The sequence below is a fragment of the Oncorhynchus mykiss genome, chromosome 20 (assembly GCF_013265735.2).
Source record: "Oncorhynchus mykiss isolate Arlee chromosome 20, USDA_OmykA_1.1, whole genome shotgun sequence".
Lineage (NCBI taxonomy): Eukaryota > Metazoa > Chordata > Actinopteri > Salmoniformes > Salmonidae > Oncorhynchus > Oncorhynchus mykiss.
In genome coordinates this window covers 6,824,723-6,839,212 of record NC_048584.1, presented here as the reverse complement: position 1 = coordinate 6,839,212, position 14,490 = coordinate 6,824,723, and the positions used below count along the sequence as shown (strand labels likewise).

Genomic DNA, 14,490 nt, shown 5'->3' with positions numbered 1-14,490 from the left:
GCATGCAGATATCCAGAAAAAAAAGATCTAACCTTTCATTTATCTGGAAGAAGTATTTGAATTGAGACTGGTGAACTACGATGAACAACACTGAGTATGGGAGCATCTCCAGTGTACAGTTTTTTGGTTGTTGCAGGGTTTCATTCAAATCAAATGCATTTATACAGCCCTTTTTACACCAGCAGATGTCACGCAGGAAATGTTCAAGTTTTATTGTCACATGCACAGTGAAGGGCTTAACTTGTTAGCGCTACCCAACATTGCAGTAATACATATCAAAATAGTGTAACGTTTTTTACAAAATACATATAATAAAGAAAAAGCAAGAAAAGGAGAGGCTATATACATGTAGGCAGGGATTAGGAGAAAGTGTCTATCAGGATAAACAGTATGGCTGCAGCATAAGTGGTGGGTGGGTGGGTGGGTGTGCAAGAGTGACAGTGTAGATGTGATAGACGGATATACTGTACAAAATAGCTGTGCAGCGACGCTCCCCGTCCAACCTGACAGAGTTTGAGAGGATCTGCAGAGAAGAACGGGAGAAACTCTCCAAATACAGGTGTGCCAAGGTTGTAGCGTCATACCCAAGACTCCAGGCTGTAATCGCTGCCAAAGTGCTCAACAAAATACTGAATATAGGGTCTGAATACTAATATAAATGGCATGTTTCCGTTTTTTGTGTAGATTGATGAGGGGAAAAAAACAATTTTAATCAATTTTAGAATAAGGCTGTAACGTAACAAAATGTGGAAAAAGTAAAGAGGTCTGAATCCTTTCTGAATGCACTGTATACATGTAAATGGGAGTAATAGTGACCAGTAGCAGGATAAATAGATACTGATGGGAAAAAGATGGACACCAGTGTAGTGGTAGTAATACATCTCATCAATAATCATTATAGCAGAAGCGTAGGTGTGAGGGGGGGGCAGTAGTTATTAGCCATTTAACAGTTGCCTTGTGTATGTATCCCTTACAGATAGGTATCGTGGGTCGTACTGGGGCTGGTAAGTCCTCTATGACACTGTGCCTGTTTCGGCTTCTGGAGGCGGCAGGGGGAGAGATCACCATCGACGGGGTCAAGATATCAGAGATAGGACTGCATGACCTTAGATCTAAACTCACCATTATACCACAGGTAAACACACACACACCCACACACCCTACACCGTCCTCACCTCCACCTTCACTACCCTCTCTCCCTCCCCAGGAGCCAGTGCTGTTCTCTGGCAGCCTGAGGATGAACCTAGACCCCTTTGAGAGGTACAGTGACGGGGAGGTATGGAAGGCTCTGGAACTGTCCCACCTCAACAAGTTTGTCAGCAACCAGCCGGCTAAACTGGAGCTGGAGTGTTCAGAGGGAGGAGAGAACCTCAGGTAACCTAATCCTAACCACTCAACAACTGCATGCTTTGATACCCATTTGCATTCACACATGTTTGCACCTGTACAAGGCTTTTTACCTGTATATTCAGGTGGGAATTAAACACTGAAAACATGTGGAATACAGACATGTCTTTATTGGGATTTTCTCTTAAGAATGTTTTCCTTCTCTGAATATTTATTTTAGCTTTTTATATCTTTCATGTTTTACTCTTCTGAAAAATAATAATGCCTTTGTGTGTGTTCAGTGTGGGCCAGAGGCAGCTGGTGTGTTTAGCCAGGGCTCTTCTGAGGAAGACAAGGATTCTGATCCTGGATGAAGCTACAGCTGCCATCGACTTAGAGACCGACGACCTCATCCAGTCAACCATCAGGACACAGTTTGAGGACTGCACCGTCTTCACCATCGCTCACAGACTCAACACCATCATGGACTATACTAGGTAATGTACAATACATAACACATGCACACACGCATAAACCGACAGACAGACAAAGAAATACATATTTTGATCTAAGATGCCATGTTATTGTGTTGTTTGGTCTTATTCTCTCCAGAAACCTAATAAAGTTATGAGACATTCTACTAACCCCTCTTCACCTCTTTGCAGAGTGCTGGTCTTGGACAAGGGACAGATTGCTGAATTTGACACTCCTACAAACCTCTTATTCCGGAGAGGAATCTTCTATGGTATGGCTAAAGATGCAGGACTGGCACAATAGCACTGCCTCTCCTCTACACACACACAGTCCTGTACCTAGATAAAACCTATAGTGCCTTGTGTCAGATCACAGAGCGCCAGTGAATGTATCCTTTTATACTCTACAATACTCTGCAGTCCGCGGCAAAACCAGGATAAAAACGCTAGTTTATTTTTTTTAAATGTTACTTTTTTCTAAAAAAGAAAAGACAGAAAAACTGTGTCACTGTAATTTCCACGAGTGAGTTTCAGGATGAATCCAGCTATTTTTGTACTGTATCATTTTTATTATTTAAGCTATACTTTTTATTATTAAGAGTTGTCTGATTGGGAAGTTTGCTCTGTTCAATGTGTGATTCCTTTGTGAACCAAATCTGTAAAAACTTGAATTCTGTACTACCAAAATATGAGAGATGGTAATGCCTTTATTAAAAAAAAGAAAGACATTAAGACTGCCTTCTGTATGTTTTTGTGAATCATTTTTTTATTTTTTATATACATTTATGGTCATAGTACATGTTAACTACTCTGCTATAGCCTACGCTACAACTGCAACATAGTTAGCAATGTAGGAGGTAAACAATATTAAGTATGTAGAACATTTAGCTGAATGATAGGAATGAACAGGATTTACGGTGTGGATTAAGGTTTGATAAATATGGCCTCACAACACAACAGAGCATACATACATAGAACGTATGGCCTAGATCTATTCAACTATATTCTTACGTGGGCCAGAGATTATTATTATTTTGGAAGAACTGTATAAAAAAAAGCAACACACCAATAAATCACTTTAAATTACAAATTAAATGTTGCTGAATGTTTTTACGAAAATCATAATTTTATCATAATTGAAAATGAAAATGGCGCAAAGCTTGCATTATTTATTATTTCAACAACTATTAAAAGTTTCTTACGATATTAGGTAATAAAATCATCTGAAAACTATGCATCTCAATAAATAACAAAGATATGTCAAATCAGGTAATGCCAAAGTCCAGTCTTAAGGAAGTATGCTTTGATTTCATTTCCCTCAGTCATTAGGTGCATTTTTTTTGTCAACCTCCCTTCTAAAGAGTCCGTGTGAGCATCAGAGAGGGGAACAGAAGGCATGTTCCTGATAGTCATAGCGTTCAGAAATGGGGTCATGATATTTTGTAGCTTACACCGTTCAAACGCTACAGACAAATAATCAACATGCCACATGTGAAAACGCAAAGCACAAAGCTACAGTATAGACAACCAAAGTGCTTATCATTTTGCCACTGAATTTAGAATTTGGGCTGGGATTTTTTTGCAGATATTTTATTCATGTTCAGAATTGATCAAAGGGCCAGTCTAAATTAATAAATGGTCTGGCCACGACTAGTACAATGGCTGCCAGTTGAATAGCCCTGGCCTAGATTAATTAACATTGACATTTTAGCGAACCTATAAGCCTTCTTCATGGAATATCTCACTGACTAGTACAATGGACCCCTTGTTAAAAGCAAAGTGAGAGGCCGTTGTCACTCAAAGGCGAGGAAGTGGTGCCAAAACCACCATCATAATTGATAGTTTGATTAATTTTCGCGTCAAAAGGTATTATCCAAGCCTTCTCACCTTGTAGCTCTCCGGAACCAGGGTTGGCGACCCCGGTGAGGTAAATACATTCATGCTAAAGTTACTGCATATAAGCACTAGAGGGGGATCTTAAATCACGCTGCATCATTCCTCACAGACTCGGGCTTCAGTACTGATGGGAGCTGGTGTTGTCTGAGTAAGGGAAAGGGGATACCTAGTCAGTTGTACAACTGAAATGTTCCCCCTTGGCGTTGCTAGTGCCACGTGCTTACCAACTGAGCCACAAAGGACCACATTTACCCTTTAAAGACTCCGCAGTAGTATTGTCTTCAATGCAGAAAATACCCCAATAAACATTAGTCATTTGAAATGTCAAGCATTTCATTAAGTATATTTGCGCAATGAAAGTGAATCTGTTCCACAATCATCCTGAGAGCTCAGCTGCTATTTTTACTCTTTTATAATTAACCTTAGTCATGACTGCTGCAGTGTGATGGGTGGTTGATGTGGTCACTCAGGATGAAGTTGCTTCCAGAGCTTCCCCCCCTAATTGTTATGCTAAAGATTTGGGGAGAGTAAACTAATCCTAGATCTGTGGCTAAGGGCAGAATAGCTGCACCAAACGCTGACAGGTGATTGGTTTAGCTGACGATGGATGAGCTCAGGGTGCCAGGAATCAGGATGCTGAGTAACGTCTCAGCCTATAGGGCAAAACCACATGAGAGAGAAGCTGGATTGGAGCTCCACTCCTCGCTACCCACCACAGAGATTACACCTCAGGCACTAGAGTCAGAAGTGAGATCAAGATTGAAAACAACTCAAGTGAAGTGGTGACAAAGCAAGAAGTTTATCTGGGATCGAACAAAGCCAAGCTTGTTTTTCTAAGGCCTTGATTTCTCTGCTTTGTCAGTGTATTGCCAAATATAGGATGTCTGTGGTAGCAGAGAAATGCCAATATGTCAGTTTTGGCACGGTAGATATTTTCTGGGCTGCTTTTGGATCAAAGAGCTGCTTTCCGAAAGCCTCCCAGGTGGAGGTGGTGGTGTAAGGACACTGACAGTTGCAGACATAGTTCTTTAGCAGGATCTGATATTGATAGGACTTACATTGCCACAGGGGAAGTTGATGGATTAAAGTATTTATCAGAAGCTTGACAATTGAGTAAATTGTGCACCATTGTCTGTGATAACTTAAATCAGGTGTTCCAAGTATAGATCACACGTGTACTGGGTAGAACTCTCGCTGTCAAGGGACGCAGTCAGTGTCTGTATTTTGATGTTTTCTTTTATTGAGAGACTTAGTAAACCAGGTATATGCACGCTCTAGTCTAGGCAATCTGTCATTCATCGATCAATTTAGTTCAGGGAGAAACAAATTGTCAGGATTGCGTTTTAGATTTTAAATCAAACGTTTGATATGAGGCAACAGTACAGAATGTCCTATTGCTAAACATGTCTGTTTTACCGTTTAGAAATAAAAGCACTTTATGCATGTTCTCTCCCCATTTGAAAAGTCCTAAGTATTTGGACAAATTCACCTATGCCTATAGTGTATTAAAGTAGGCAAAAGTTTAGTATTTGGTCCAATATTCCTAGAAATGACTTCATCAGGCTTGTGACTCTACAAACTTGTTGGATGTATTTGCAGTTTATTTTGATTGTGTTTTGGGTTATTTTTTTGCCCAATAGGAACTGAATGGTGAATGACGACTGGAGTAATTTTCTTTGAGTGGATAAGATGTTTCTCAACACATTTAAATGAATCCTAATAATGTCATGATTAAGAAAAATCCTGATTTTACTGGAATATAGAGCCACATTTTAAAGTATAGCCTCACTGTCCAAATGGAAGTGCATTTCGAAAGTATTCAGACCTCTTGACTTTTTCCACATTTTGTTACATTACAGCCTTATTCTAAAATTGATTAAATCGTTTTTTTTTCATTAATCTACACACAATACCCCATAATGACAAAGCAAAAACTTTTTTTGTTGAAATTTTTGCAAAAGTTATAAACATAACAAAAAACACTGAAATATCATATTTGCATAAGTATTCAGACCCTTTACTCAGTACTTTGGTGAAGCACATTTTGCAGTGATTACAGCCTTGAGTCTTCTTGAGTATGACACTACAAGCTTGGCACAGCTGTATTTGGGGAATTTCCCCCATTCTTCTCTGCAGATCCTCTCAAGTTGTGTCAGGTTGGATGGGGAATGTCGCTGCACAGCTATTTTCAGGTCTCTCCAGAGATGTTTGATCGGGTTCAAGTCCTGGCTCTTGTTGGGCCACTCAAGGACATTCAGAGACTTGTCCTGAAGCCACTCCTGCATTGTCTTGGCTGTGTGCTTAGGGTCATTGTCCTGTTGGAAGGTGATCCTCAAATCAAATTGTATTTGTCACATTTACATGTTTAGCAAATGTTATTGCCTGTGTAGCGAAATGCTTAAAATACTTATGACTTGAATCACCCCAGTTTGAGGTCCTGAGTGTTCTGGAGCAAGTTTTTAATCAAGGATCTCTCTATCCTTTGCTCCATTCATCTTCCCCTCGATCCTGACTAGTCTCCCAGTCCCTGAAAAACATACCCACAGCATGATGCTGCCACCACCTTGCTTCACCATAGGGATGGTGCAAGCATTCCTCCAAATGTGATGCCTGGCATTCAGGCCAAAGAGTTCAATCTTTGTTTCATCAGACCAGAGAATCTTGACCAGAGTCCTTTAGGTGCCTTTTGGCAAACTGCAAGCGGGCTGTCATGTGCCTTTTACTGAGGAGTGGCTTCCGTCTGGCCACTCTACCATAAAGGCCTGATTGGTGGAGTGCTGCAGAGATGGTTGTCCTTCTGGAAGATTCTCCCATCTCCATAGAGGGGCTCTGTCAGAGTGACCATCGGTTCTTGTTCACCTCCCTGACCAAATTCCTTCTCCTCTGATAGCTCAGTTTGGCTGGGCGGCCAGCTCTAGGAAGAGTCTTGGTGATTCCAAACTCTTTTAATTTAAGAATGGTGGTGGCCACTTTGTTCTTGGGAACCTTCAATGCTGCAGAAATGTTTTGGTACCCTTCCCTGTGCCTTGACACAATCTTGTCTCGGAGCTCTACAGACAATTCCTTCAACCTCATGGCTTGGTTTTTGCTCTGACATGCACTGTCAACTGTGGGACCATAAATAGACAGATGTGTGCCACTTTCCAAATCATGTCCAATCAATTGAATTTACCACTGGTGGACTACAATCAAGTTGAAGAAACATCTCAAGGATGATTAATGGAAACAGGATGCACCTGAGCTCAATTTTGAGTCTCATAGCAAAGGGTCTGAATACTTATGTAACTAAGGTATCTGTTTTTTAGTTTGAATACATTTGCAGAAATGTCTAAACCTTATTTTGCTTTGTTGTTATGGGGTATTGTGTGTAGATTGATGCGACTTATAAAATAAATAAATAAAAAGATTTTAGAATAAGGCTTTAGCGTAACAAAATGTGAAAAAGTGAAGGGGTCTGAATACTTTCCGAACGCACAGTTCTGAGCACCTTAAATAACCTCTTCTAGCTGCTCGAGCGATGTCTAATGATTTTTATTCTATTTCGAGTTTCTTTCCATTTTAAAGCTGCCTGTGTTGACTTTTTCATGTCTTCTAAAGAATCACCCTATTATTATATACCTGTTTTAGCCTCAAGATCCATCCATCCTCACCTGTATGACAGGAGTTTATTAATTTCGGCTCCAAATGAAACATTGCATTTGTCAATGACAGATGGAGTGGAGGAGGGCATGTAAGGTAAGAGATCTTTCCTATGTGGGGTACGTGACAGATTGTACTATGTTGTTCCTTCCTCTTTATCCATCAATCACACTTTGAGTTGCTTTGACTGGTGAAAGTGGGTGTTTCAGCACATCTATCCCCCCCATCCAAACACACACATACACACACACACACCCTCTTGCTTCAGAAATGTACCATATCACTGCTTTAGGCCATTCTGGCCTGAACTTGAACCTGCAGTGCTAGATGTTAGATTACCCAGTGACTAGACAGTACCTGTGGCCAAACTCATTGAAATGATGTGACCAACATCAGACTGTAGATTATAATTGTCAATTGCTAACTTGGGAAAAACAACATATGTTTGTTGGTTGAAAACATATTGTAAACACAACAATCCATCTGAGAGGATTAAAATGGTTAGACCTACTATAATTCTTCATACTGGCACGCAGCTAAGGCTTGATTAAATACACAGTAGGGCCGACTTTTGTTTCAGTAAAATGCACTCATGTGGCCCCTGTATCCTTATTAGCATGACTGGGTAGAAATTCAGCCTGAATAGTTGATTCTTCTAAGGGAATTTAATGTGCACATTTGTGAACATTGTGAACATTTCTTTTACGTCAATGCCATTGTTGGTGACGAGCATTTGTTGGTTTGTGGGTCATCTATATCTGTGTTGTGACTTCCTCCACTGAGAGAGACAGAAACATTGTCCCCGTATCTTCCTGTTCGTAAATCAAGCTGTCCTGACGAAAGAGGTTCATCCAACTCAGCAAGTTGTCCATCGCATTTCCAGCCCCACCTGATGGCAATCACATTACCAAAGTACTATTCTACCTAGACTCCGACAGTAGGAATGATCATATGTATTATGCAGACACCAGACTGCCTGATAGGATTATAGTAACACCGGTTGTTGTTGGGCTGTCACTGTCCATGTGTCAACTCTGAGCATCACAGATCAGAAGTTTATATTTTCTCTCTGAGGTACAGTTAGCTGTTTTTCAGAAAGGTGTTAAGGGCAAGTAATGTTCCAGGAACCCCTGTAACAGGGACGGGTGGTGTCATTTAGATGCACGCCTGATCCACGGCACAAAGGCAGGTTTTGGAGGATGTGTTGTGTGTACTGCAAATTGGAGGGAGCTCAATGTTCTTGAGGGAGTTGCATCTCAAACGGCTGGGCAACGTGAGTCACGTACGATCTGGCGCAGACACTAAACCCACAACACAGTACAACAAGTGCTATTTAACGGCACACAGCCGCACCTCCAATTAAACCCCTCAAATGATCATGATGATTCTTTCTATTCACATATAAGACACTTAAGACATTAAGGTTGTAGGAGAACATAATCATTTGCATGGCTAAACATCAGTTACAAAACATTCAATATTACCTTATGAGGTCATGGATTGGATATCATAACCAATCCATCAATAAAGCAACAGAAAAGGACAGACACGGTGTACAAAGCACATACAATCCCTTTCAAAAGGAGAGTCTAAAGAATATCCATTAGTAACAAGTATGGGCACCATCCAGTGTCCTCAGCAGAACTTTGCCTGTGTTCCTCCAGCTGGCTTGTTTTACTATCGCTGTGTGTACCAGAAGACTCCACTAGTCCTCAGGATGGTAAAACAAGGACAATTATCCATCATGGGGACATTTCCCAGGTCTAAGTATAGTCCATTTTAGGGTTAGAATTAGGGTTACGGTTGGTTTAGTGATTAGGGAAATGTTGAATGGAAATACATTTTAGGTGTGTGTGTGTGTGTGTGTATGTGTGTACTAATAATGCCAGCTCCTAGTGCTATACCTGATCCACACACATTTGAGTGCTGATATCCACCAGCCTCATACTTCTGGGCTTGGAGATGACTGTGAAAAGCACTGAGGTTCCTCATTTAGATAAATGACAAGCACTATTAGTCCCTCTTCTCTCACCAAAATAAATCACAGTAGGCCTAGTCGATGCATTAAAACGGATTCAAGTAATGCAAAAAGTATGTCAATTTGTTCTGTATTCAAATGGATAATTTACAATAAGGTCATAATTGCACATTGACAGTAATTGTTATCCAAATGAATAAACGAATTCGTCCCCTAATAATTTTATACAAAATAATTGACTATTCAAATATCGCAGAAGTATTGGCATTCACGGTTAGAGGGGATGACAGACAGTAGTTTCATGTAGACTTAGGCTGCCTGTCATCAAAACTCATCAAAAGCAGTCACACGCAAGGAACAAATAGTCTGCAAAACGTATCAACAAAATGTATTTTATTTAGAAAATACATTTTTCACAGAGTGGATTTTTGTTAAGATTATAGAAGTAGGCCTACAGTTTCAATCTCTCCAAGTAACTCGTGCGTCTTTTTTCCTCCAGTGCGCAAGTCTGTATCCCGGTGCATACAAGGCGCATACTGGGTTAAATGGGGATACCAGCTCAATCCTTCTAACAGACAGGTGCCCCGCCAGTCCCAGCCCAGCTTTACCACTCTTTCAACATCTCACAAGCAATTCATAACTGTCACTTGCGAGCAAGGGCGAGTTATGTGGTCAGGAGATCGCCTGGGAAGAAGCCGATTGGATATTTTGGAGCAAAGTTCTGAAGTATAAATAGAGCATCTTCATCTCTCAAGACTTCAGATACCTGATCGAACAGGAACTCGACAGATTAATTTCACTCAATTTAACTTGTAGGTTACTGGAGACTTGTTTTTTTTTTATCTTTTGAACTTTGAATTTCAAACCTCAATAATCGGCGGAGACATTGAAAAATCTATATTTTTGCATCAATAAATAGGCTACATACATTTTTTCTCTCTAAATTTTCTTTGAAACTGGTACACGCTGGCGATGTGGTGGATGCTGTTTCCCCGGTGGATCTGGTTCTTGTTGGGGCAGTGCCTGGTTCTGTGGTTGGACCAGCGGGTCAGGGCCATGTCTGTAGCCGGAGCAGCCTATTCCCATGCCGGCATCTGCCCCAACGAGATGAACCCCAACCTTTGGGTAGACGCCATGAGTACCTGCATGCGGGAGTGCGAATCTGACCAGGTGAGTGTTCCCTGTCATCACGTCCTACTCTACTCAGTGAGAAATAACATATTGTTTTAATTCAAGTTGTTAAATTACAGGGTTTAAAATAATTAATTCATGATGGAATATGAGTAATTTGTAATTCTATATGATGTATAATTCAAAAAGTGCATTGCAATTTGTAACATCTGCTTTTGTATTAAATGAGAATAAACATTACATTATTATTATTCTAATCATTTTAATACATATTTTTTACAATTGCTTCTCTAACATGTAAAATTCTACAGTAACCAATCCTTTTAATCCCTCCCCTCTCCCCACAGGAGTGTGAGAAGTTTGAGAAGTGTTGTCCCAACGTATGTGGAAACCAGAGCTGCGTGGCGGCACGTTACATGGACGTTAATGGGAAAAAGGGTCCAGTGGGCATGCCCAAAGAAGCTACCTGTGCCAGCTTCATGTGCACCCAGCAGGGCTCTCAGTGTGACATCTGGGAAGGCCAGCCTGTGTGTAAGTGCAGGGACCGCTGTGAGAGAGAACCTCACTTCACCTGCGCCTCCGACGGCATGACCTACTACAACAAGTGCTACATGGATGCTGAGGCCTGCTCCAAGGGCATCGCCCTCTCTGTGGTCACCTGTCGCTTCCACCTCACCTGGCCCAACACCAGCCCCCCGTTGCCCCTGGAGACCACCCTCCGACCAACCACAGCCCCCCTCCAGGAGACGCCCCCACTCCTGACGGAACCCCAGCCGCCAGTCATGGCCAGCAGCTCATCACAACAGTTGGTTACCGTGGGAGACACGGCCAGCTTCATGTGTGACGTCACGGGGCACCCGCGGCCCGAGATTAGCTGGCAAAAGCACCAGGTGGAGGGAGATGGAAGGGAGAGAGTTGTGATGAGACCCAATCATGTGAGGGGGAATGTGGTGGTCACCAACATTGGCCAGCTGGTGATCTACAACGCCCAGCCTCAGGACTCTGGTGTCTACACCTGTACTGCAAACAACCCCTCTGGCTCGGCCCATGCCCACCATGCCCTCACCGTGGTGCCCAGGGATCCCCTGAGGAGAGAAGAGCCCAGGAACATGACCCGCTGCCCGGCCGAGGAGTGCCAGAGGGCCCCTGACACGGTGGAGGAGTGTGGTGGAAAGGAGAGGGTGAGCTGGTACTATGAGCCCAAAAGGAACAGTTGCTTCTCCTTCACCCATGGCAGCTGTAACAGCAACAGGAAACCATTTGAGACGTATGAGGTGTGTATGTTGTGCTGTGGTCCGGAGGTGTCTTCCCCCTGTGGCCTGCCCAGCCTGCAGGGTCCCTGTAAGGCCTACGAGCCCCGCTGGGCCTACAGCAGCAGCCAGAGGCAGTGCCAGTCCTTCATCTACGGAGGCTGTAGTGGCAACGACAACAACTTTGAGTCCAGAGAGGCCTGTGAAGAGATGTGCCCCTTCCCTAAGAACCACCACTGTAAAACCTGTAAACCCAGAGGAAAGATGGTGACCAGCTTCTGTAAGAGTGACTTTGTGATCCTGGGGAGGTTGTCTGGACTGATGGAGGAGAGGGACTCGGGCCAAGCCCTAGTCACTGTGGAGGAGATCCTGAAGGATGAGAAGATGGGCCTCCGGTTCTTTGGCAAGGAGCCTCTGGAGGTGACCTTCACCAACATGGACTGGAACTGCCAATGTCCCAACATCAGCGAAGGTCAGGTCATCGTCATGGGAGATGTGAGGGACGGCATGGCCGTGCTGCAGGCGGACAGCTATGTGGGAGCGTCGAACACACGCCGGGTACGGAAGCTCAGAGAGGTCATCACTAAGAACACCTGTGACATTCTCAAAGAGTTCCCCGTCATTCAGTAGACCAGAGGGAGAGGGATAGGGGTGCTTTGAGGACAATTGCACACACACACACACACACACATTTATTTTTAATTTAAATCTTTTATCCTTTTTCCTACCCACAAGATTGCATTCAACGCAACGTCAAAGTTCAAAGCAGAAAGTAAATAAAACCGAAAAAATGTAACACAGCTCTGTACATAATGTACCTTGTTCTGAGAGTTTCACTTGAACAAAACATTCTTGATGCGCCCTGCCAACCTGTCTGTTTATCCCAATGCTCTCTGTTGTGGTCTGACTGTTGGCTTCTAATTGAAAAACCATGTATCAGAACAGAGGAGACATTCATCAAACCCTCTAGTTGTCTCATTCCCTATAGACTCGGGCCTTTTCCTCCTCCCGCCTCTCCTGGTGCATCTGGAAATCGACCAAGCAGACTTTTGCTCGTTGGAAGCGCTGCACAGAAACGACATGTTCTGATGTTTGTGTATATACTTTACTTTAAGATTGTTTTTGATGTTTGTTTTCGTGTTATTGATCTGTCACTGTGGATGATGAAGCTGTTCCCTTACCTCTCTGGTAGAACCGATGACAGTGTGTCTGTGTAATATACTGTGTGATTAAGTTTTGTCAGTACACCTGATTTAAGTTGTAATATATTCTCTCAGTGGTTGAGAATCAGAATGATCTATCAACAATAAGGCACGTTAATGCTCCCCTTTTATATGTTACTATTTATTGTACCGTAATCTTTTTTGCTCTGCTGTTGACTCGCTTTCACACCTATTCCCAAAGCACATTCTCTTAATTTGGTTCTCTCGTTGGAACGTTATGTTCCTTGTTTGTCTTTTGTGTAATATTTTATGATGTCTTGTATTAAGATCAAACAGGGATATCCATATCCCTGCGTTGTCGTGTAAATATATAATAACATATTAGATTCTGTCTCTACTTTGATATTTTACTGTTTCATAAACTGAAAGAAATTATTGGAATATACCGCAGGAAGTAAAGGGAAAATTACAGGAGAGAATGAGGAAATACCTTCACACATTTCAGCTATAATTGTACTGAATAAAAATATAAATGCAACATGTAAAGTGTTGGTCCCATGTTTCATGAGCTGAAATAAAAGATCCCAGAAATGTTCCATACGCACAAAAAGCTTATTTCTCTCAAATTGTGTGCACAAGTTTGTTGACATCCCTGTTAGTGAGCATTTTTCCTTTGCCAAGATAATCCATCCACATGACAGGTGTGGCATATCAAGAAGCTGATTAAACAGCATGATCACGACACAAGTGCACATTGTGCTGGGGACAAAAGGCCACTGTAAAATTTCTACATTGTAGAATAATAGTAAAGACAAACTATGAACTAGCACATATGGAATCATGTAGTAACCAAATAAGTGTCAAACAAATAGAACTGACAGTCCGATACTTTAAGACAAGACGGTCGGTCATTCGGGAAAACTTCAAGAGCTTTGAAAGTTTCTTCAAGTGCAATTACAAAAACCACAAAATACTATGATGAAACTGGCTCTCAGGAGGACCGTCACAGGAAAGGAAGACCCAGAGTTACCACTGCTGCAGAGGATAAGTTCGTTAGAGTTACCAGCCTCAGAAATTACAGCCAAGTCCATATTATGTCAAGAACAGCTCAAATAAGCTAAGAGAAATGACAGTCCATCATTATTTTAAGACATGAAGGACATTCAATGCGGAACATTTCAAGAGCTTTGAAAGTTTCTTCAAGTGCAGTCACAAACACCACCAAGCGCTATGATGAAACTGGCTCTCATGAGGGCCAACACAGGAAAGGATGTCCCAGAGTATAAGTTAGAGTTACCAGCCTCAGAAATTGCAGCCCAAATAAATGCTTCACAGAGTTCAAGTAACAGACATATCTCAACATCAACTCTTCAGACGAGACTGTGTGAATCAGGCCTTCATGGTCAAATTGCTGCAAAGAAAACACTACTAAAGGACACTAATAAGAAGAGACTTGCTTTGGCCAAGAAACACACGAGCAATGGACATTAGACCGGTGGAAATCTGTCCTTTGGTCTGATGAGTCCAAATTTGAGATTTTTGGTTCCAACCGCTGTGTCTTTGTGAGACGCAGAGTAGGTGAACAGATGATCTCCGCATGACGTTTCCCACCGTGAAGCATGGAGGAGGAGGTG

General features: G+C 42.1%; 2 protein-coding genes across 5 annotated transcripts in view; both read left to right on the top strand.

Moving 5' to 3' along the window:
• abcc3 (ATP-binding cassette, sub-family C (CFTR/MRP), member 3) overlaps positions 1-2,534 on the top strand; it is a 56,941-nt gene extending 54,407 nt beyond the window's left edge. For 2 of the 4 annotated variants that reach the window (XM_036955670.1, XM_036955671.1), the window contains exons 28-31: positions 977-1,135; positions 1,208-1,374; positions 1,629-1,823; positions 1,992-2,534. In XM_036955670.1, the coding sequence (XP_036811565.1) occupies positions 977-1,135; positions 1,208-1,374; positions 1,629-1,823; positions 1,992-2,103 (633 nt within the window). In that variant the 3' untranslated portion in view covers positions 2,104-2,534. Of the gene's footprint in view, positions 1-976; positions 1,375-1,628; positions 1,824-1,991 lie in introns of all 4 variants that reach the window. The other 2 variants (XM_036955668.1, XM_036955669.1) reach the window with 1 other exon arrangement.
• A 7,373-nt stretch (positions 2,535-9,907) lies between these two features.
• LOC110498871 (WAP, Kazal, immunoglobulin, Kunitz and NTR domain-containing protein 2) lies at positions 9,908-13,452 on the top strand. Its single transcript, XM_021575542.2, has 2 exons — positions 9,908-10,482; positions 10,791-13,452. Exons 1-2 carry the CDS (start codon positions 10,285-10,287, stop codon positions 12,321-12,323), a joined length of 1,731 nt encoding a protein of 576 aa, XP_021431217.1. The 5' UTR covers positions 9,908-10,284; the 3' UTR covers positions 12,324-13,452.
• The last annotated feature ends 1,038 nt before the right edge of the window (positions 13,453-14,490 follow it).